Source organism: Xenopus laevis, chromosome 3S (genome assembly GCF_017654675.1).
Source record: "Xenopus laevis strain J_2021 chromosome 3S, Xenopus_laevis_v10.1, whole genome shotgun sequence".
In the NCBI taxonomy this organism is placed as follows: domain Eukaryota; kingdom Metazoa; phylum Chordata; class Amphibia; order Anura; family Pipidae; genus Xenopus; species Xenopus laevis.
In genome coordinates this window covers 85,532,345-85,555,770 of record NC_054376.1, presented here as the reverse complement: position 1 = coordinate 85,555,770, position 23,426 = coordinate 85,532,345, and the positions used below count along the sequence as shown (strand labels likewise).

The 23,426-nt window shown below is 37.8% G+C and overlaps 1 protein-coding gene across 1 annotated transcript in view; it reads right to left on the bottom strand.

Moving 5' to 3' along the window:
* pawr.S (PRKC, apoptosis, WT1, regulator S homeolog) overlaps positions 1–23,426 on the bottom strand; it is a 51,906-nt gene that overhangs the window by 6,383 nt on the left and 22,097 nt on the right. The window contains exons 3-4 of the mRNA XM_018255924.2: positions 10,009–10,137; positions 4,191–4,228 (exon numbers count right to left, since the gene is read on the bottom strand). Of these exons, the coding sequence (XP_018111413.1) occupies positions 4,191–4,228; positions 10,009–10,137 (167 nt within the window). The remainder of the gene's footprint in view (positions 1–4,190; positions 4,229–10,008; positions 10,138–23,426) is intronic.

The window sequence follows — 23,426 nt, the reverse complement described above, 5'->3', positions numbered from 1 at the left end:
AAAGTTTGTTAAATTCCCCCCCAACAATCAATTCCTTTTACAGATTTAAGCTGGCCATAGATGCTAAGATCCGATCGTACGAATCATCTCGATTTCGACTTCCCCATCTCCCGACCCGCCACTAACCATTCAGATCAAAGTCTTACCAGTCAGATCAAATTAAGTAGTTAAAGAACAGATCAGCCAATGTTCTGCCCCTGACAGCAATCGTACGATATCTATGTCCGACAAAGCTAGTGACAGTCTCCCACTGAAAATCGTATGATCAGCAATACACGCAGAGATATTATCGGCAGCCGACAGAAATCTTTTAACCTGTCCGATTGACCAAACGACCGATCTCCGCCGGACAAAAAATGACGGGACTAGTCTCCACACACGGTCCGAAAATCGTACCAATCCTATCGATTCGTACGATCGGATCTTTGCATCTATGGCCTGCTTAAGGGGTAGATTTATTAAAAGTTGAGACATCTGGATTTTAAGGTGCATGTAATCATTACAAGAGACTTGGTTATTTCAAGCAACTCAATTTAATTGTTTCTATCAATTACAACACCCTACACAGGTTTGTGTCCTTATAGAAAACAAGTCATTGTGTCAACTAAAAAACTGAATCAATGCTATTTTATCCACATAATTTTAAAAAAATAAAATAGGAAACTAATAGTGAATTGTATTTTATCCCCAGTGGCAAGCATCATTACTGCTCAAAAACAATCCATGATAAATGATCCCCGTGTACAGATGCCAAGTAACAAAACTGGCAAATGTACATAGGTTTATCTATTCATTCCACAGTATGTATAGATGAGATCAATCTTTATCCAGTTACATTCCCTTAAGTAAACTTATTATGAGGGTTTAAACTGAATACAGAACATTCCTTCTGTGTATATTTCTTAAGGGAGATGGTATCGTGCAGATATATGGATTCAGTAATGAAGACCACCCAAGAAGTATACCTTTGATGAAGTGAATTTCCTGTAATGTTCCCTCTGCTACAAAAGCAATATCTAAATGCTTGCTTTGCTACTGGTTCCTACAAAAAACATTTCTGAGCTTACTGTTGAATACTGCTATTATCATATTATTTATATAGCTCTAACATTTTCTGCAGCACTTTAACAGACTGGATGGCACTAGAGTCCATTTTAAGTAAATAAGGTTCATTTTTTTATGATTTCCTTTTCTCCACAATACAACAGTACCTAAGCTGCATAAATCAATATTGGTGGCAGAATAATCCTGTGGGTGCTTTATTGTTTAAAGGTTTTTATAAACAGACTTAAGGTATGGAGATCCCCAGATCCCAATTATTCTGTACAATACATCCCATAACTGTACCACTACAATTATAAAAAGGACCCGCATGAATTGGGTTAAACATAAATAAATAAGGAAAGAATGACAAAGAAGTGGAAGGATCCCTGTCCTGAAGAGCTCACAATCGGACAAAGCTAGAGATATAATGAATGAATACATATTTGAGTTAATAAGCTTTATTTGTCAGAAGCTACTAAAGTGAAGTATTATACAAGATTTATGACAGAAGTATTTAACAGTCAGGCACTAAGTAGAAATCAGTCACAGAACTTCCCAGGTTAAGGGACTCCATAGTTCAGTAAGTGAGTTGCATTACTTGCTGAAACCAAATAATGCTAGATAAATAATCAGAAGCAGAGCTTGGCAGAAAATTGGGAATCCAAATTCTTTTCAGCTGCAATAGGATTTCCAACCACATTATTACAAGAGATGGCTCAAAGAGACATTTGACTCTGTTTATTTTTCACTTCAAGCTTTTATAAAAACATGACAACTATGCAAGCAGATGCCAAAAGTGCAAACAACTGCTCCATCAAAAACTTATCTGGGTTTTTTTCACTGCCATTCCTAAACTCACTCAAGTGTGAACTGTAAAATAGATAGCAAAACAGGCAATCTGGCAAGTGCTCCTGCCTCTGTGTCTCATTTTCAATTTCAATTTGACAAATAATTTTTATTATTTTTTTTCTTAATTATTTTCTGTAATCTTGGTCCTCCAACTGGAACATGAACAGATAAAGTTTAGTCCATATCAGCCTTAACCGCACACGCTCCTACACTCTCAGTGTCGGCGTTCTGACAGAAAAGGATCCTAAGCAGCTTAAAATGCATTTTTATAGCAGGTACAAAGATAGGGTCACTTTTGACAGCAATGCAGGTCTGATTGTGAGGGTGGGTTTTTTTTTCTTGCTTAAAGGAGATGGGCAATTTTTGGTGGAATAAAATGTAGACGTACGTATACATCTATATAGACCCTAATTCACTCGCAGAACATTTACCCGCACAGTGAAAGGAGCGCCTCTCCTTTTCAGTGCCGCATCCAAGATGGAGGTGTCCATGCTGACATCAGCGCATAGAGGAGTAATGTCATCAAGCATGCTTTTGGTGCCAAATTAAAAATAAAAGCCACTGGCGTCCCTGGGTTCAATTCCCAAATATAGGTCTTCCTTCCTAATTATTTTTCCTGATTGATTCCTAGTAACATGAAAATCTTCATAGTCATAGTAAGTTAGGTTGAAAAAAGACACAGGTCCATCAAGTTCAACCGTTTAACTCTTTTTTAACCTGCCTAACTGATAGATGATCCGAAAGGAAGGCAAAAAACCCATTTGAAGTCTCTCCAATTTGCCTCAAAGGGGGGAAAAATTCCTTCCTGACTCCAAAATTGCAATGGGATTACGGTCCCCGACTTCCAGCTTTGTTCCTGACTAAGATTCTCGCTGCCTGCCCTGACCTTTTAGCCTAGATACAGGAAAAACCTTCTTAAAACCATTTGATTCTGCTATCTGGACTTTCTGCATACAGGTTCTCCTCCTTGGTCCCGACTCCTATCTTCTATGGCCTCTGGCCCTGACACACAAAAGCAACACAAAAAAACTTTTCACACAATAACTTTTGAAATATTTGTTATTTTGCCCAATATTTAAGGAGCATCTACTTAAATTGATTTGCTTGGGGTCATTTAAATAAATAACAGGTATATGACCACCTATGACTACGTATCGTGGATACGAAACGCGTCAGGATTTTTGTTTTTAACCTGTTGAAATAAATTCTTCATTTTAAACTTCTCGTGTGGACTTGGAGTGCTCGCCGACTTTGTTCATTTGCAACTCACCTCAAGCTACGGGCTCGGGGCGATGCACCCGGGCCACCCTCTTCATCCGGTGAGTAAGTTTTCCTCTGCTTGAATTTTCCTCAGCACTGATAGCAGTTAGGGTTTACCCAGAAGCGGGACCCGGGGTTTACACACACCCAGGTCTCTGTTCTCAACGGGTGAACATGCATTAAGTCTTGGGGTGGATCGATTTTATATATATATATATATATATATATTTAATAAATCGTTTTTTGGCAAAGATCCATCATATCCCAGGGTTAACCACTCGATGATTGAGATAGAAATTCTAGACGCGCTGGACTGAGCTAAATTCTCTCTTTTCTGATTATGACATAAAGCATGTTAAATACATTGACTATCATCTTTGATCAATTTAAAGATACCCGGGTTATTGAAAACAACAAGAAGATTTCTGGATGACTGCAGTTTTTAAACACTACTGTACATTTTTTTGAGGGGAAATGTGACCTTGAATTCAGTAAAACTCCACATTAATTGAACAGTAACACTAAAAATTAAAATGAATTTAAAGGAATGACAATATAATGTCCTGTTGCCCTGCACTGGTATAACTGGTGTGTTTGCTTCAGAAAGACTACTATAGTTTATACAGACAAGCTGCTGTGTAGCCATGGGGGCAGCCATTCAATTGCAGGATACACAGTAAATAACAGATAACTTCTGAAGAATCCTATTGTATACTACTGAGCATATCTGTTATCTGCTGTATATCATGTGCCTTTTCTCCCTTTTAAGCTTTTAGTGGTTGTTCCCATGGCTACACAGCAGCTTGATTATAAAAAACTATAGCAGAGTTCCTGAAGCAGGAACACACCATATGTACCAGTGCAGAGCAACAGGACACTTTATATTTATTTTATATTTTCATTACATTTAAACAATTTCATTTTTTGGTGTTACCGTTCTTTTAAATGGTTTGGGACATATTCCCCAAGCATTCACTTTTTGCATCAAAAATCTTGCATTATAACACCTTTGATGTATGAAATAATATTTGTCTTACCTTTTGTATTGGTTGGATCCTGACGTGTTCACAGTTTCCTGGAAAAAAAAAACCACACAGAAATATTAAATTAGAACACATTTTAGTAAATGGTTTAAAGCCGGTCGTCATTCAGTAATCCAACTCACTGATTCTAAAAAGCGTCCAACCCAACAAATATTTCTCCATACAGCCAGAGGAGGAACCAGCAGAGCACCTACTGTAGATCTAACAGAATTATTTAGTCTTATTAAAAGACCACAAGCGGATATCAGGAATGTCCATTGACAGGGCCAAATTGTTACTACAATAGTTGGTTTTAAGGTAGGGAAGAGAGTAAATATATGTATCCTTGGTTGGAACAATGCCATGTTAAAATGATCAAATAGAGAATACTAATGAACAGAAAAATTCTGTATAGTATTGTACTGTGATCTGTGATTCAGGCTGTGGTATTTTCACTGAGTATTAGTATCCCTTAATGGTTGGTACAGACCCAATATGTCTCTAACAGAACCAGAACAATAAAATGAAGCATGGCCATGGCAGATGCAATTTGTTAGAATAATATGAGAATTATACTTAATGTCAGACTCTAAAGAACCTAGCAGGATAGCAGAACATGAATGAAGCACATACATACTCTTGAACACTATTGCTTGTCATACCACTTGTTAAAGTGAAACATTATATAAAAAGATGTTGTGCAAAGTTTATGGAGCCCATGAGAAAACTGGGTGCCATAATAGTCCCAAATCTGTGCATATGTACACCATGAACCCCATTTATTCTAATAGGGAAAAAGGCCTTTCTCAGATGCAATATTGCTGGTGGCTCCAACTCTATAACAGAAAACAAAACAGCCTATTCATATTCTGTTATCTTAGGGGAAAACTTTGAAATTGGAAGGATAACTGAAAACATGCTGAATGAAATTATAGAACTTTATAAATGCACAGAAACCAAAAATCCCACTAAGTAAGGTAATGTCTTGCCAAATGTATTCCTTGCTGAAATGCTGAATCATGCATGTTTTGACCGCAGAAATATAATGCAAAGCTCGCAATTTCACTTAAAGCGTCAAATCACTCAAGTGATTTAGAATTGGAGCAGATCCCATGACCTTACAATCTGGACATAGTTAAATATAGTTAAATACAAAGACTTGTTGCTGATTTTTACTGAGCGTGTTGTTCTGTATAGTACGTAGGATGAGAAGGGCAAAGCTGGCAATGGAAGGCATAAAAGGTTAAAGAAAAAAGGCTAACGAAGCATTCTGTTAGAAAACAGAAAATAAGCAATATTAAATCTAAAAAAGATGATTACAAAGTTAAAGCCAAAAAGAAAAAAAAGAAACTGCTACGCAAAATTGGGTTATTTTTTTCAACTGGGTTTTGTAACCCGCACACTATGGTCTGAATGCTATCAATGTTCCAATGTGCGTGCTGTAAAAGGAGAACTAAAAACTTACAATAAATATGGCTAGAAATGCCAAATTATATATACTGAATTTATTGAAGCAGTCTACAGGTACATTGTCTCTATAAAGGTTATGATCAAGACCTTCCAAGTTGTCACATTTGTTTCCCACCTTGGATTTTGTTAGGTCAGTGTCAGTAACATGCACATGGGCTTTGAGTGGCTGTTGAGAAGCTTGGGGGTTGTTGTAAATTATCAAGCAGAAAACGAAGTTGGCCTGTAATATAAGCTGATGCTACAGGCTGATTATTAAATTCTGATGCTAATTATGCTGGTTTCTGAGCTGTACTCTGAATTATTTACTAATCAGCCTTATATTGTGACATGTATATTATACATATTCAGTATATTGTGAGTCAGTCCCTAAGCTCAGTAAGTGACAGCAGCACAGAGCATGTGCAGTGAATCTGCAGAAAAGAAGATGGGGAGCTACTGGGGCATCTTTGGAGACACAGCTGAAGGGCTGCAGTTGCCTTGGGCTGGTACAGAAGCCCAAAACATAACGTACAACATTTTTTGCCCTACATCTTTAGTTAAGCTTTAGTTCTTCTTGCAACATGATGTCAGAGAAATGGCACATGTATGATTCCACCATGTCAAAAACCTTGGATTTGCCCCCCATTGATTTACATGGCAAATAGATGTACTTTTGTGTCAACCTACAATCCAAGCACAGTAACAATTTCAGGTCACAACCGGCACTTATGTACATATATGTTTAAGTATGCATGCAAACATCTGTGTATTACTTGGGTTACCGTGCAAATTAAATGTAGCCTCAACAAAGCAACATTCCTGCGCAATTTGAATGTATCACTTTGCATCCAGATAATAATGTTTTGTGGGGTTATTTTACCATAATAAGAATGTTTAGCTTGTTACTTGGGAAACCCTAAAAACCTGAAACCATTATGAAGTGCAGTTTGGGGCTTCTCTAATTATTGTGTAAACCTGCCCACGGGTTGCATTTGTGTATTTAGAATACATATGTATTTATTATGACTGGCCCTTTGTTTTATGAGATATCTGTGAAGCTTTATTTTTTGATGAGAGTGTACCTTTAAGGATAGGAATGTAAATTAGATACATTCTGAAGATGTCTGAACAGATACGGTTTGTTAAGCTTCTTTAGATTTTCTGAACAAAAGTGGCCGACGGACAAGCCAAGAAATAAATAGCAAGCTCTTCTCTCTCTGTCTCTGTCTCTCTCTCTCTCTGCTAGAAAATCTCAGGGAGCACAAGATACCATAGTAACACAGACATGATACAAAGAATGAAAGTTAGAATTGTGGGCCTTAGAAAAAAAAAGAGAAAAGCACACATCTGAGCACACAACAGAACATGAGCATAAGGCTCTACAATCACCACACAAACTTTATTTAAACTTCTACATATGTGGTACTAGATGCAGAAAGCAATCACAAATTTAAGATCTAAATGTACTGATTTAACATGATTTGGAAAAAAAATAGCTGCAATGAAAGTACTTTAACAGGTATATTTTACAGCTTATTGAATTGAATATGTTTTAACATTTTATGGGCTAAACTACACTGGAGTTTTTTTTTGGGGGGGGACTACATGTTCTTGACCAAATACTGTCCTACAACAACACAAGCTTTTTTTTTTTTTTTTTTTTTTTACTACAAATCTGATCCTCCATGCTCCAATTTAAAATCTGATAAAACCAGATGAAATCAGACGGTGTGTTTTGTGTATGCTATTATTTACATCAGACAGTCTGCATATCACTTCCATTATTTTGTGACCTGCACAACACCGTTTGACGCGTAGGATGCCATTTGCCAATCGCACCCATACCATAAAGTCTCCTGTGGAGTTCTGAAGCCACAGGTTGTATTTATTAGTTTACTACTGGTCTGCATATACTGCTGCACAATTTGAATAAGATCATTTCAGAACTCCTGTATTTTGTGGGCAAAGCCATCCAATTTCAAATATGTTAAACACGAATTACAATAAAGAATAGTTAAATCCATGTATACACAGTTCCTTTATATAAAAAAAAGGATAACCATTACAAGTAAACAGAAAGTAAAATATTACTCCCTTGACAGCTCCTAGAGCAATCAAATACTGATACAGAGTCAGCAGAACTGGGGTGCTCTATTAAAATCCTATTGATCCTGATGAAGGGTGGGGTGTTCCCCCCCGAAACGTTGATGTTTGGTGGCTGAATAAAAGGGGATAATCCCCGACTGCACTAATCGGTGTGTGTGCGGATCCGTTTCTTTTACACATTGGGTGCTCTATTAAAAAACATACATCTCCAGTGGATACATCACCAGATTGGTATGACATCCCCAGGACAGAATTTCATGAGGACACATTGTTTATCACTTTCAGCAGAAAAGTTCCAAACATCTAGAGCCCCCAACTCACTAAAGAGTGCTAAAAGTGGGGTTGCCACCCTCTTTCCTTAAGAAAGCATGCAGAAAACCAACTTCCTAAGTGCTGCTTATTAAATCTAGCCATATAATGCACTCTACATTTATGTAATTGATTTAGTAAGACAGCACTCAGAGATCAACCATGAGCACTCCTGCCTAGGGACATGGTAGTTCTATGCACCTTACACCGGATGAAAAATCCAGCATAAGGTCAAGCACGGCATCAGGGGGCCCAGGCCAGCACTGTCCTTCCTGACTCAAGGTATCTGAAATGAAAGATGGCTTCAAGCTCTCCTATGTTCTGCAACTGGCTGGAAATAAGCTACAGAAACCTGTGTTTACCATTTCTAAAAACAGTCGTTAAGGCCAATTATTCTTCAAACTGTTCTTTATATTACAGTCACTGTTTACAAGTTAAGTTACTTTAAGTTCCATATGTATTGAGAAATATCTACTTTACAGGCTGTGTTGATATAACTACACATGTTAATATTAGTGGACTCCAGAAGGGTATGCACACTTAAGAGCTACATGGCATTTGTTTCTATATATTTGATACAAAAATACACAGACAAGAAGTTAGCAGCCAGTTAGCCTGAAAGAAGTTTATTTTCTGGAAATTCCTGGCAAAAAGTAAAGAGCACAGGAGTCTGGGAAGGCTGCTTGCAGGGATGTCTTCTGTTTACTAATGAGAAGTTATGTTCTACCTCAGTTCTCTGCATTCCACACATGCCATGCATTCACAATTAAAAACAATTCACAGGATACATGCTAAATCATATGCACAAATCAGTCTTGTTAAGGTTTGCAATCCGTCAACAACACAAAGCCAAAAAATGAATAAACAAATGTAAATGCATTAACAGCACACTATATAATTTGTTAAGCATTGCCCACTAACAGCTTACATTAGACCCTGGGCTGACACTCCTCTTCACTAAAAAAAAATGCACTGCTCTAGGGTGACTACCATCTTCTTTCTCCTGTCCATGGAACTTTGCTACAGTCCTGGGCCACGCACAATAGAGTAGAAGTCTGGCTTTTATACTTCAAGTTCTGATTTTACTCTACTGCACATGAGCAAAGCCTAGACCAACCACAAAGGATCCCTAGAAAAGGCAAGAAGAGGGCGGTGCAGCACTCACTAGAATAACACTACACAAAAGCATCTTTTTTGGTAGAGGAGCCAGCTTGGGACCTGCAATAAGAGATCATAATAAAAAAATGTTGGGGGGAGGGGCCTAACAAATTGGCACTTGCCCCAGTGATTAACTCATTCCTTCTTCTTTAAAAGATTACCCATATATACTCGAGTATAAGCCGAGGTACCTAACTTTACCTACGAAAACTGGGAAAACGTATTGACTCGAGTATAAGCCTAGACACAACTACATCCTTGTCTCCCAGAAGCGCACATTCCGCCAAAGCGACCCCCCCCAGCGATCAACCGTACTTCTGTCAACCGTGACAGAGAATTGCCAAACGGATTACTGTGTGCATTGTTCAATGTGTGATATTGCAATCAATGTTAATCTTTCATATAACCAATAGAGGGCGCTGTGTGATATTACCATCACAGTTATTCTTTCATATAACCAACAGAGGGCGCACTGTTATTCTTTCATATAACCAACAAAGTGATATTGCTGTGTGATATTGCAGTCTCTCCCCAAGCGAACTGTTGGTATAGGAATGATTAAAAGTGACTGCAATCTCAGCTACTGCCCACTGACTCGAGTAAAACCGAGGTAGACTTTTTCATCACATTTTGCATGCTGAAAAACTCGGCATATACTCAAGTATATACGGTACTCAAAGGTGAATCTTGACTTAGTACTTCAGACATACTTGATATAAAGCAAACAAACACTTTGAAACAGCTTAATGCTTTTTGTATACAAGCTTATGCTCATGCCAAATAATCCTTTATTATTTTACAGCAATCTCACCTGTGGCAAGAAGGATTCACTTGGATCCAGGCAAAAGGATTCATTTTGTAGAGTATTTTGCTTGGTAACTACATCCTCTCCTTTTCTTGCTTTTTGTCCTGCTTCTTCATCTTCAAACTCATCAGGACTCTGCAAAAAGTAAAGTATTTTAAATAAAGGTCCAGTAAAGTTCCTGCATATGAATCTCTATCATTGTGTTGTGTTTCTTTCAGGTTATCAATATAATCCTTTATTGATATAGCACTGACATTCTTATGATCTGACTCATGGAGCTTACATGCACACACACAGAAAAGGTAAGCTCTCATTAGCATTCAGTATACTTGCTTGCATGTTGGAAAAAATCCCAAGCAGACACGGGACTCCAATGCTGCCAATCTGTATAATGTAAGCTGCTGCAGCAAATGTAGATAAAAATATTGCAAAACACAGTGCTTCCTAAAATAGTTCATTTTTAGAACTATAGATCCTATTCTTTTTTGAGCCTTGAATCATGGTGCCCAAACCCTGACAAGCAAATATAACGTAATCTTAAAATTATTCTGAGATCTTCTGAGATTTTGTTTTTTTCTTTTACATTTGAATCTGAAAAATCTAACTGCATATCAAAATATAACACCAAGCTGAATACTAAAGACAGGTGTGCCAGGGTCAAACTGTGATGGCGGGACAACGGGTAAAAACACAGTGGGTCGCGCTGACCCAGACCTGCACCCGTCTATGGCCTGCGCTGTCCCCTGATCTTGTCCCAGCCTGGAGGCGGTGGCTTTAGGAGGGTTGAGGCAGAGGAAGGTGGACCCGGAGGGGGTGTGCACCCGGAACAACATTCAAAGGCATTAGCAGGAGGGGAGAGCAAAATTATTTCCTAGAGGAAAAACACCCCAAAACTATAAAGGATAGTTTAAAAAAAACATTCCATGGTTTAAAAATTGTTGCGAGAATAAACTCCCATTGACTTCAATGCAACTTTTGTCACGTTTCGCAAATGTTCTGCAAAGTGATACGAGTCAGATTCACCTATCACTAGTTAGCAGTCAGGTCCTAAGCCACGTGTGACTGGCACAACTAAATGATCCTCTGAGAAAAAAGGGAATTTATGGGGGAAACAAACAATAGAACATTGAATTTTGAATTGAAGGAAGAAATTGGAGGGGGAGCCCAAAATATTCAGGTGATGAAAGGATATGTGTGGTAGGAGGGGGTTAAACTTATAAAACAAGTGGAAAATCACAATTATAAATAGAGCTTTTTTACAATGTGTTGATTGAATACACAATAACTATAATTTTTTTTGAAGCACATACTCAACTACAAATGTCCTTAAACAAGCAACAAGAAAAAATTCACTGATTTTGTAATTAAGTACACATTATTATTCCGTTGAAACATAGTAGGAATAAATTATTGATTTTATGATATCCCCATGGGTCCTAATAATTCCATATTAAATCCTTTACCCATTGTATGAACCAGAGCATATGTGCTTTTGCCACATTAGTTACACAAGGAGTGGGCGGTTAAGGCTAATGTGCCATTTTGTCTCTTGACTTCAAGCAAAGTAGTCACAAAAGAAAGGGAATGTTTCACCAACTGGCTTCTTTTATGGAAATCTATGTCTACCCATGAAACAAGGCTGTTTTCAGGCCAGGATTGTGCAAGAGAACTATATGACAGTCAATGTTTGGGAGCAACTAAAGGCTGAAGTATCTGAGTAACAGGACCTCTATACAAGTTGGGAAGGAAAACATACAAATGTTTTGTTAAATGCGCTGGCTTAAGTACCTGACAGCAGCCCAAAGCAAGCACTACCATGTTCATTGCTAAAGGATTGTGATAATCTTGAACTGGTACCGCAGACCATAACAGGTAGCATATTTAGGCTGACACTTTGCTAATCTTTAGACCTCCCATAATTAATCAGTTAATTTGTTGATAATGTAGATTATGTAGAATATGGTGTTATTGTGTGTAGGTGTCAGGAAATAGCAGAATGTGTTACAGAATGGTTGTCATTTCATTCTATTTCAAGCAAATAAAGAAAACCACCAATACATCTTGATGTGTATGGTAATAAGTCAAATCAACTGGACTTGCTGTATTTTCTTTTTCCTTGAAGACGTTTCGCCAGTTGTCCAACTGGCTTTCTCAATTCAGAATAGATATATCATGACCTGGAGAACCTTCATAGACATCTTGATTTTAGTGTATTATAACTTTAATAATGCTGACATATAAATGAAGAATGTGTTCAAAGACAGGGGATGAAGAAAAAGGCACACATGATCAGTCATCTCTTTGCAAAATAACTTTACAGTCAACACTACAGTCAAACTTGAACAAGTAAGCACCATTTCAGGCTAGAATGATGAACAATACAAAGGTAAAACATGTCATAATATAACTCCACATAAAAAATATTTAGGTTGAAAGTTGTTGAACAAACTGAACAACCTTACTTTGCAGAAAGCGCACGCACAGGCTAAAACTGATTTTCCCACTTGATCAAATTCAAAGAGCAGTAGCAGAGGGAATTTAATTCAGTGAGAAAATGATAAACATTCCTTAAAAAAAGTTTATTGAAAGAATGTTCTCTAGATAAATAGAATCCATATAAGGCAAAAGCTTTACACGCTTTGTTATTAAAAGTATTCTTGCCTACGTCAAGGAGTTATTGTACATTATATTACTAGGTTGCTTCTGTTTTGTTCTACATTCCATGAAATCCATGCAATTTAAATTGAAATAGCTTACACTAAAAGAAGGCTTGGTTTCAGTACGAGTACAATATATTCAATATTTGTCAAAACACCTCACAGCCACTCTTTCAAAAACTATAATCTAATCTATTCATCAACAATATTTGACAGTTACATAACATAGCACAGTTTAACCAAATGGCAACATTTATGGTGTTGTGTTGCCTATTATCATTTTAAAAATCTGCCAGAAAGTCAGAAATACACTTATTTAGACATAAAGAAGACCCACTGACCAAGCATTATTTATTTTATATACAGGAAGTCCAAACCAAGTGACTTCTCATTGAAGGTGTAAAAGAATTACAGGGCTCTAATTTAAGATGCATTTTATGCACTTGTACATTTTTCACAGTTTATTGGCCACAGGAGTGAACTTTCCTGTAATAAGGATGAAAAAAATGATTCACTAGAAAAACTATGCAATGTGGTGGACTACCTTTTTTGCTTCACTCAGCTACCACTGCCACTCAAATGGTCATCCCACAACTATAAAAATCCTTGCCAAAGACTTTGAAATGAAACATATAAATATTAATATTAAGTCAGAGCTCAGTACTATCCAGTCCTACCACAGTTTCAATTGTAATAACTACAACCCCTCAAAGACTTGACTCCTATACAAAGGCTGATGCATTAAAATTGCGAGACCGTCCCATAGTCGTCAACAGATGGTCTGATATAGCTGAGTTTTGCAATACAGGAACACACCCATGTCTCTAGAAGGATTGTAATCCTTGATAATCCCTATATCTAAATGCATAAACCACACCTTGAAACTTTAATACCTTTTATCCAGCACTCCAATATATTAGCTTCTTTAAACTACAGCACTCTCTTCAATTTCTCAGTTTACAATCAATGTTCTGCTTCACTGTGCCCCCCTTCCAAGACCACTTCAGTCTCTCACTCACACATAAATTATGGGTGCTCTCTTGTCTCTGTCAGGAAACATGTTTCGGAAAATGCCTCTGGTTAGTGTGAGGGTAGTTCAGGGAAGTCACCAACTATATCCTCTTCTGCATGGAGCAGCAGGACAGGAGACATGGAATATGATTCTCATATGTTTTTTTCTAATAAGATTTTACATAGGCAAAGGATAACTGGACTCAAAATTCTCAAAATTCCAAGGTGCGCGTTAAACTCTGTATTAACTTTGTGTGGAAATGCTGGCATTAATTCTTGCTTTAAAGGTGGCCTTTTCTCCCCAAGAATAGCATTATAACATCATCTAATATCTCATAATACTTCTGAAAACATTTTTTTAATAGAGCAAAAATAGTCCACTAGTCTAGGAGCAATCAGCTACTGATTACATACAAATCTACATAGTAATATATGCTGCTATCGGGGCAAAAGCTACCATTTATGGCAAGGAATAAACTAAAGATAAAAATCACACAGTGTTCATCTGTGGCATCAATATATATGTTGCTAAATGTATACTGCACAAAATGCGAAGCAAAATCCATTTACATATTACAAGTAGCTGTTACATTTCCTAATGCCTCTTTCATTCTCAGATGTCCAACTTCCAGCCCTGATTTGAGCTCAGAAAGCCTGCTCAAATAAGCATTTGTGGAATGATGGTTTTACAAGGATGAGTGACTTAGGCAATTTTGTAAAAGCTGGCACCAGTAAATCATTGCTACATTATATTAAGGGGTCCTAAAACTCTGTGTGCAGAAGTGAACTTATACCGTAACATACAACCCACCAGCTGAACCATAACAGAATTTTCTTGGCATTCTCTCAATTCGATTTTTAGGAAGCATGTAGAAATGTTGAAGTTCATTGCCTTTTGTTTATTTCAAGGGAAAAAAAATCATTATCCCAGGAAGGAGAGGCTGCATATTATCCCCGGAAGGAAAGGCTGTAAGGAGTTGCTGTTTTGCAACTGCTCCAGTCCCAACCTTTGCTTTCACTATCAATATTAAAAAAATAATTAAGTTGGGAAGGTCAGATTTCATTGCATATGTAATTCTTATTCTATAATAGTTACGATATACCTATTTTTCAGTATTGTACATAAAATTAAAATTTTGAGTGCCCAATTTTATATTTTTATAAAACAAGGTTAAAAACATAAGCATAATTTAAATATTATTATTAATGTAGATACTACAGAGAACAAACTCTGATGTACTGTGCACTGTGTACTATTAGCTAAATACAAATACATATGTATTCTTTATAAAAGCTTGGCTCAGTATGGGTAAAGTGTTTTGCTTACACTGCCCCACATTCTAGATCGGAGACCTAGATCTTTGAGTGGTGTCTCACAGCACATATGCTATTAGTAGAGAGTGTGCAAGCACAGCAGAAGGTGAGATGGATCATAGTGGCAAATTCACTAACCTGCAGAGTTGCGCCAGCGATGGCTTCGCCGCACTTTGCCTGGCGAATTTTCGCCAGCGCTCCGCAAATTCACTAAAATGCAAAGTTGTGCTCAGCGAAGCGAAAGGTAGCGAAGTTACGCTAGCGATAATTCGCCAGGCAAAGCGAAGTTGCGCTAGTGAAGGGGAATTTGCATACGACGGGAACTTAAAGTTTGAATGGATGTATATGTTACAGCAAATACATAAAAATACACAAGCCTAGGGAACCTTAATAAATGCAAATAGAGATGTTGTATTGACCCTACACATGAGTATAGTTTATGTGCCATATGTTATGAAAAGTAGGGGGGAAGCAGGGTACCCAAAAAAAATTTTTTCGTCCTTTTGCAGCCTATCACCCATGAAAATGGAAAAGACACCAGCGTTTTTTGGATGTATTGAATGGACTTAGAAAAAATTTGTCTCCTTCGCTAGCATATTTTCGCCAGTGCCCATTAGTAAATAGGCGAAGTATCAAACTTGCTTAATGCTGGCGAATTTTCGCCAGCGTTCACCACTTCGCACCTTAATGAATTTGCGCCATAGTGTTGTGATGTGAAATATAAACATCCTTTAAAAGGAGAAGGAAAGCTACAGAGGCATTTTATTGCCAATAGATTAGCTGCAATAGTGCAAGCTAGAATGTTATATTTATCCTGTAGAATGTTTTACCATACCCGAGTAAAAAGCTCTAGAAGCTCTGTTTGTTTAGGATAGCAGCTGCAGTATTAACTTGGTGTGACATCACTTCCTGCCTGAGTCTCTCCCTGCCCACATATAGCTCTGGGCTTAGATTACAGCAGAGAAGGGAGGGGAGGGAGAGGAACAAACTGAGCATGCTCACGCCCGGTGCAAGGAGGTTTAAGCTGAAGGCAGGAAGTCTGATACAGAAGCCCATGTGTAAATAATAGAAGAAAGAAAAGTGTTTCTTTTGACAGAGGACTCAGAGCAGCACTACCTTGAGGGTTTACTGGTATATTTAGGTGGACCTTTCTGATAAGGCTTACTTGGTTTAATCTTTCCTTCTCCTTATTATTATTTTCCAAATTGGACTTACAGATTAATGCAAAGAGATGTTAAACCAAAATGAACACTGAAAGCCCCTGCATGCTTTCCTGACAGCAGAGCTAGAGAAATTGTGTAGCAGGCCATACAAAAGTGGTGTGCTGATGTGACCACATGCAGGTTGTTCTAGATGAGGAACACATGGGCTGATCAAGATTTCGCCTAAGTTTACAGAGGCCATGGAGGTTATAATAGTGACCCTATATGTACAGGTTGGGAGCCATTGTTGTCTGCTGTATGGCATTTTGAATCTGGTCAAACTGAGTTAGCATTCAGTAGACCTATACCAGGAGTGCCCATACTTTATTAATGAGGGGTATACTTTTAGTGATGTTGTCCAATTATGATCTACATCCATAAAAACATTGTTCCACTGAAAACATATCTTATTATTATATTGATTAATGAGCAAATGTATATTGCTATCTTTAACTAATAACTTGGGTTAGTTAGTTGGGTCAGACGAGCAGATTCAGGGAGATTTAGTCGCCTGTCGACTAATCGCCTCTTCTGCCGGGGCGACAATCTCCCTGAATCTGCCCGTCTGACCCAACTCTAAAGGTCTACTGGTAGATTCCAATCTACTTTTTGGGCAGCCTTAATCTATGCTAATGGCCAATATGTGTTGCATTGAAAGACACTGGGGCTCATTTATTAAAACGGGGCAAATTTGTGCAATCAGTGATTAGCTTTTTAAAGCCAGCTGCAAGTAGAACAAGGAATGCAGCAATCCTATTGGTTACCATGGGTTACTGCCCATGAGCAAATTTGCCCAGTTTTGATAAATGACCCCCACTATGTCAATATCTAATGTGTCCTGGGGAACTGTGCCTCTAAATCAGTATGTATTGGGATGAATGAGCCAACAATTTTCTTTGGATCAGTATCAGTGCTGAAGAGTGTTGGGAGAAATGCATACCTTCCAACTGTCTCATTTTCTGCGGGAAAGCCCCGATTTTGACAACCCAGCCCGCAGTCCAGGGTTTCTTACTGAAATGTGCAGGTTTTCCGAAACTTAATTAAAATAAGAGGCTTTTGGGCATGCTTTTACAAATGCATGTTGAGCGCAAAAAATTTGACTTTACATCCATTTGATATATGCATTTCGGGTTCCAAACACAACCTTTTATTGTATTATCTTTTGAACACAACCCACAGTTTGGTTTCCTGCTGTTTGGAATTGACATAATGGTGGGCTATAAGTGGTCAGCAATGAAATGTGGACTATCTACATTAGCCACCAATTATAACTGTAGCCACAATCAGCCAATGTGCTGTGGGTATCCTGTGGTATATGGATCAATGTGCATGCTCTATATCAGTGGTCCCCAACCAGTAGCTCGTGAGCAACATTTTGCTCTCCAGCCCCTTGGATGTTGCTCCCAGTGGCCTCAAAGCAGGTACTAATTTTTGAGTTCCTAGCTTGGAGGCAAGTTTTGGTTGTATAAAAACCAGATGTACTGCCAAACAGAACCTCATTGTAGGGTGACAATCCACATAGGGGCTACTAAATGGCCAATCAGAGCCCTTATTTGGTACCCCAAGAACATTTTTCATGCTAGTGTTGCTCCCCAACTCCTTTTACTTCTGAATGTTGCTCACAGGTTCAAAAGGTTGGGGATCCCTGCTCTATATCAAGGGCACAGTGGGCTGTACTCAATAAATCCGAATATCTGCCCATGTATTAAAGTAGACCAGGCTTTTGCAGAGATAGCATGAACCTGGTACTTAGGAATGCAGGGTAAGTGCAGCATTCTTGCAACTTTAACTGTATCAGTTAATATTAATAAATGGCTCTCAGGGTATCTGAAAATGCTAGACTAATCTGATTAAAAGAGTGAAGAGAGAATAAGCCAGGCCTTTCTCAGGCGCCCACTGTATTTCCTAATAATGCCTGAGAATCCAGCATGCTACTAATTTACTGCATGTTCAGTACAAAAAAAATGTGCTTTTAATTCCTGGGCATGTTGCTAAAGCCATAATGATGGTGTGAGTAAAAGAGAAGGCTGAGTGAACAACTGAGGCTGAAGAGGAATGTTTTTATAAGCGCAGAATGGGAATATCATTGGCCCCAGTTCACATTCTTCCTTAGATGGAGAAAATATTCATCTGAATGAAAGGAAACAAAAGTGCTACACAAGACAACATCTGCCAAACAAAAACACAAGCCTAAAACTACCATCATTTGTCAACATTAACCAGCCTGGAACAAACATTTAAGACATGTAGGCCAAATGACAGCAAATATATATCACAGAACTAACAAAATGTTCACAAAACAGTTCTAGTTGGTGGAATAATAGCAAAACTCTTAGTGGCATAAATTACCTCTATGAACTACCAACAGCTTGAATGTGTGTAAAAAATGTATCTTTCTGTTTTGTTAGTAATGTCAAAAAGGTCATTTAGCTATGGCAACAGAAAAGGTCCACTACTGTCCACAAAACCTACAGACAACTGACCCACAAAAATGATTGGAAAAAGGTTTGATCATTAACATACTATGTTAGGTTTATAAAAACTAAAATTGCATATTGCCTCCAAATCCCCATTCAGCCAATGCAACAGCATTTACCACTTTGTTTAGCATACCTTTTTCAATAATGGAAATGTATGTCTTAAAATAAAGCCTTCCACAAAACAGTGCATTTATATTTAAGAAACTAGTTGAAATTCCTTGACTGAAACAGGGAAACAGACAAGTTTAGATTATATCACTGTAGCTGTATATCGTTTAATAACACTTTCACTTTACAACTGTTTATTTGGGTGTCTCCAACATGGAGTGTATTTGCAGTTTAGTTTAGTGGGTGTGTATGAGGTGATGTCTCCATGATCACTTCAGCAAACAATGCGAAATCCATGGCAGCTTGCCTATACACAATGGGCATTAGCACTGACTGTCGAAAGACTCTAGCCAATCACTTGGCTTCTCTCAGCCGCCCAAGCACTACTGCAAACAAGACCTGAATGCTCCATGAAAACATGCCTGTCTGCATTAAGTACCAACAACTGTAAACAAACGACACGGCGGTAATGTGAGAACTGTAATTCTGTACTGGGATAGAAGTTCTAAAGTGGAATGTAGAAGAGGAGCCTGAAGAGGTAGTTCAAGTCATTTTATGTAGGGAAAAAGCTAAAGCTGGCAAGTAGATGGCAAAAAGAAACACTGCTATGAAAGGTATATATTTAATTAGTTGCCTAATATGCAGTCAAGTGTCATATAATATGCTTGCTTGTGATTATAGTTGGCGCACCTTCTCAGTGGCATGAACATCACTGGCTCAACCATAGTCTCTTAATTGTTTAAGGTGGCCATACTGTTCATGCTCAGAGTTGGTCAGGCAGCTTGGTCAGCTAAGGAGCACCTCAGATTGGTAATTTTGCGATCTGGGTGGATTGAGGATCATCAGCCCTGATGGAAAATTTCCCTTGTACAGTACCCGACCATTTGGCCCATGGGCTAGTCAGTCAGATACCATGTGAACTGGGCTGTTTTGGTCAACAGAGATCTGTGGCTGACACTATGAATACAGTGATGCCTACATTCATCAGCACTTTATTCTTGTCTTGTGAAAGAACATCTGAAACAATTAAACTAAAACAGTGGCACTGTCACTATGTTTCATCTATATATCAATTTGTCCTAAAACAGAATATTTATACAAATAGAGCTATTATTTCTGTAGCAGTTAATAATTTAAGATTTCCATTTTAAAGTTACTCCCATTACAGAAGTGGTAGTGAGTAATGCTGGATTCTTATCTGTTTTGGCAACAAAAAGGGTGTGTACGGTATGTAGCATACATTCAGCTTGCACCTGGAAGTTCACCTGAGAGAACAAGGTCCAGACTTATATTAGCATAAAGAGTCATCTTAGATAAAGAAACAAAGGAAGTCTGTATGGGGATGCAAAACCACAATGCTTTGCAACGTTGTGTTTTTTTCTGTCACTAGCCACATTTCCATTGGTTGGGTAATCTCCCCAACTAAAACAACACGCCTCAAATAAATGTATTCAAGAGTCCTAATTGCGAAATTCATTTTGCCTTAAAGGTCATGTTGCTGGCAATTAGTTGGCTGGTCAGCCTCAAGCTTCATCGCCTTCCAGAGAAGAAGAAACTTAAGCTAATCATACATGTACTGGTATTGCTCTTACTGCTTGACCATCTACACATCTTTGGTCCCCTGTAAAAACAGCTGAATATTCATTCATTCCTATCAGTCCCTGTTTCAAACTTCGGACCCCGGCATTGCATGTCAGGAATGCTAAACACAACACTACCAAAATGAGTGGTTTCTCTGCTGGCTGAAATACACCAATATAGAAACTGCCCCCTATGCCAGTAGCACAGTGATTATAGTCTAATATTACATGGGGTCCGTTTCAGCACAACCTACTTCACCTGGATTATTTGCACATTCCTCCCATTCACTTGAATCAAAAAAAGCTGGAGAGAACAGAGGAGAGTCCTTTTTTGGCCTGAATATGCTCTGATGAACCTCTTTGGGCTATAAAGTTTTGACATTGCCCCTTAACTCCATGAGTCTTATGGGCTAAAATTGTAGATCCTTAAGAAAATGTTCTGTCTGATTATATAACATTTTCATATACAGAAAAAAATACATTAAGGTATACTTGCACATTTTGTTTTGATTTATAAAGGTGATAGAGCACGGCTACAATCCTACCCTACCTATACTCATGATTCTGTCGGAGTGTATGATCGAAGGGGTGTAATACCAAAGCGCATACTGCTAAACTAATTGTAAGAAAAGCTATTTTTTTTTCACTGAATGTTCATAGGTGTTATCCAGAGCTAATATTCATAGGAGAGCTGGTGAGAAGTAATGATAGAAGCTCTCCAGGAAAGATAAGAAGTGTGTTGTAACATGCCAAAGAGACAGGAAGATAAAGAGCAGGTATAATCCATTTGTTCATAAAAGTAGGCAGAGTTGAAAGCTAGAAATGGAAGTAAGGAAGAGTGAAACTGGGTACAGCATTTGCGTAAGCTTGGAAGCATAATATAATTTACTAGCATACATAGCTTTTCCAAACACAAGACCTGTATCACTAAGGATGTACCTCAGAAGGATTAAGAAAAGGATGCAGGAACATACAGGTACAGACACGTTTAAGCTGCCTGTAAACTACCATAAAGTAAATGTCGTATCAGCCTTTCAGAATTAAGGACAGCGAATCAGCAGATGAAATATTCTAACCTGTCAGATTCCAGAACCAACAGATAAACATTGTACACAGATATTGGTCAGGCTTGGCAAGGCACCATACATGTACTATTATGTATTAATAATATTGGAAAGGGCCATTGTAGAACTCACCTTTTTGGGAGAAAGGTTTCCTTTTTATTTTTTTTAAAGAGAAGGCTTTTTAACGGTCTGAAGAAGGGAAAGCAGACCAGTTGCTCAAACCTCAGATTGTGGATTGTTACCTTGGGAAATCACATAGTATAACACTAATAATTAATACCCCAAAAAAACATGTCCTTTAGAACAGTATCTAAGATTTTACCAGTATTCATAATATAGCAGTATAAGTATGTATAGCATGACATTATATGAACAAGTATGAGCTATCAGTAGTATGTATACTCGCATAAACTGCTTCTGCTGTGTCCACCTTTTAAGTAAATTAGTTAAATCTCTGTGTGTGGTACTAACAATTAGTTAATGTTTGTCTTGCTTCTCTGACACAAGAGGCAATCATAATCATTAGGGATGCACTGAATAGACTTGAATTTGGCCAAACCAAAATCTTATTGAAAGAGGCCAAATGCCAAACCAAATCCTGGATTCAGTGCATCCCAAATAATCATAATTATCTTGTAGAAAGGATCACTACTGATGAAGGGAGGTGTAAATCTCCCCGAAATGTTGTATTTGTATGTTGGAATGTCACAGTAAAGGGTAACACAGCATCTTTATCTTGGTGTGTGCTGGGCCATACATTTGGGAGTTGCCCCATTACAAATGTCCATTGGAATATAAGCAGTGCTCCCTATCAAATAATCAATTATATCACACAATACAGACAAAGGCCTACCAACCTTCAGTGCCAGATGAGAGTTGTTTAAACGGCCATTCTGCTTTAGCATATCAACTTCCTGTGTTTAAATTTTCCTTTTTAATTAACTTCCTTACTTGCCATGCCATTTACCAACATTAATATTACACTGTGAGCCACTGTAAATTTTGTTCACAAAAACATGGGCTGCCTTTTTTGCTCAAAATGCTGATTGAAATTGTGTAACTTGCCAATATGCCAATATTTCCTCCAGAGAAAATAGTGAAGACATATATATATGCTAAGCTGAAATTGTTACTTATAATTAAGAAGTTATTTTTACAACACCAATATCCTAAAACAAAAGTGCAGTGAGTCACTGTGTCATTTTGCTCCATTGCGCACTTAATGAGCTTTATGCTTTATAATAATAATTATATACTGTTGCTCAGGCTGCAGATGGTAACAATGAGCCCAACTGTTTATTTCGTGTCCATGCATGGTATTAATACGTGGATCCTCACTTTCATTTGCACATATGAAAGTGAATAAGCATGCTGCCTTTCCATTTAAGAAAGTAAGAGTATTGGAGATCCAAGGCAATTTAAGTGGCAAGTGATACATAAGGAAACATCATTTTAGGCAATGAGAGTGGAAGTAACAAAAGGAATTAGTACTAAATCAAACTGAGCACTATAATTTATATTTCATCAACATTATCCTTGTCAGATAAGGGATGGCAACATCTGTTATTATTACTCGCCGTACAGATCTAGTAACTATTATGCATAATGCTTGGCCCTTGAGGTTTTCTAAATATGGGATCTTTTATCAACAGTCTTTCCATAATACACAGCACTGTGCCATAAGGCTGCTACAGCCAAGGGACCCATTATCCGGAAACTCATTATCCAGAAAGCTCCGAATTACAGAAAGGTCATCTCCCATAGACTTCATTTTATCCAACTGAACCAAATTTTAAAAAATAATAACCCTTTTTCTCTGTAATATTAAAAAAGAATCATGTACTTGATCCAAACTAAGATATATGTAATCCTTATTGGAAGCAGAACCAGCCTATTGGGTGTTTTTAATGTTTACATGATTTTTCTAGTAGACTTAAGGTATGAAGATCCAAATTACGGTAAAGATCTATTATCCGGAAAGCCACTGGTCCAAAGCATCTGGATAACA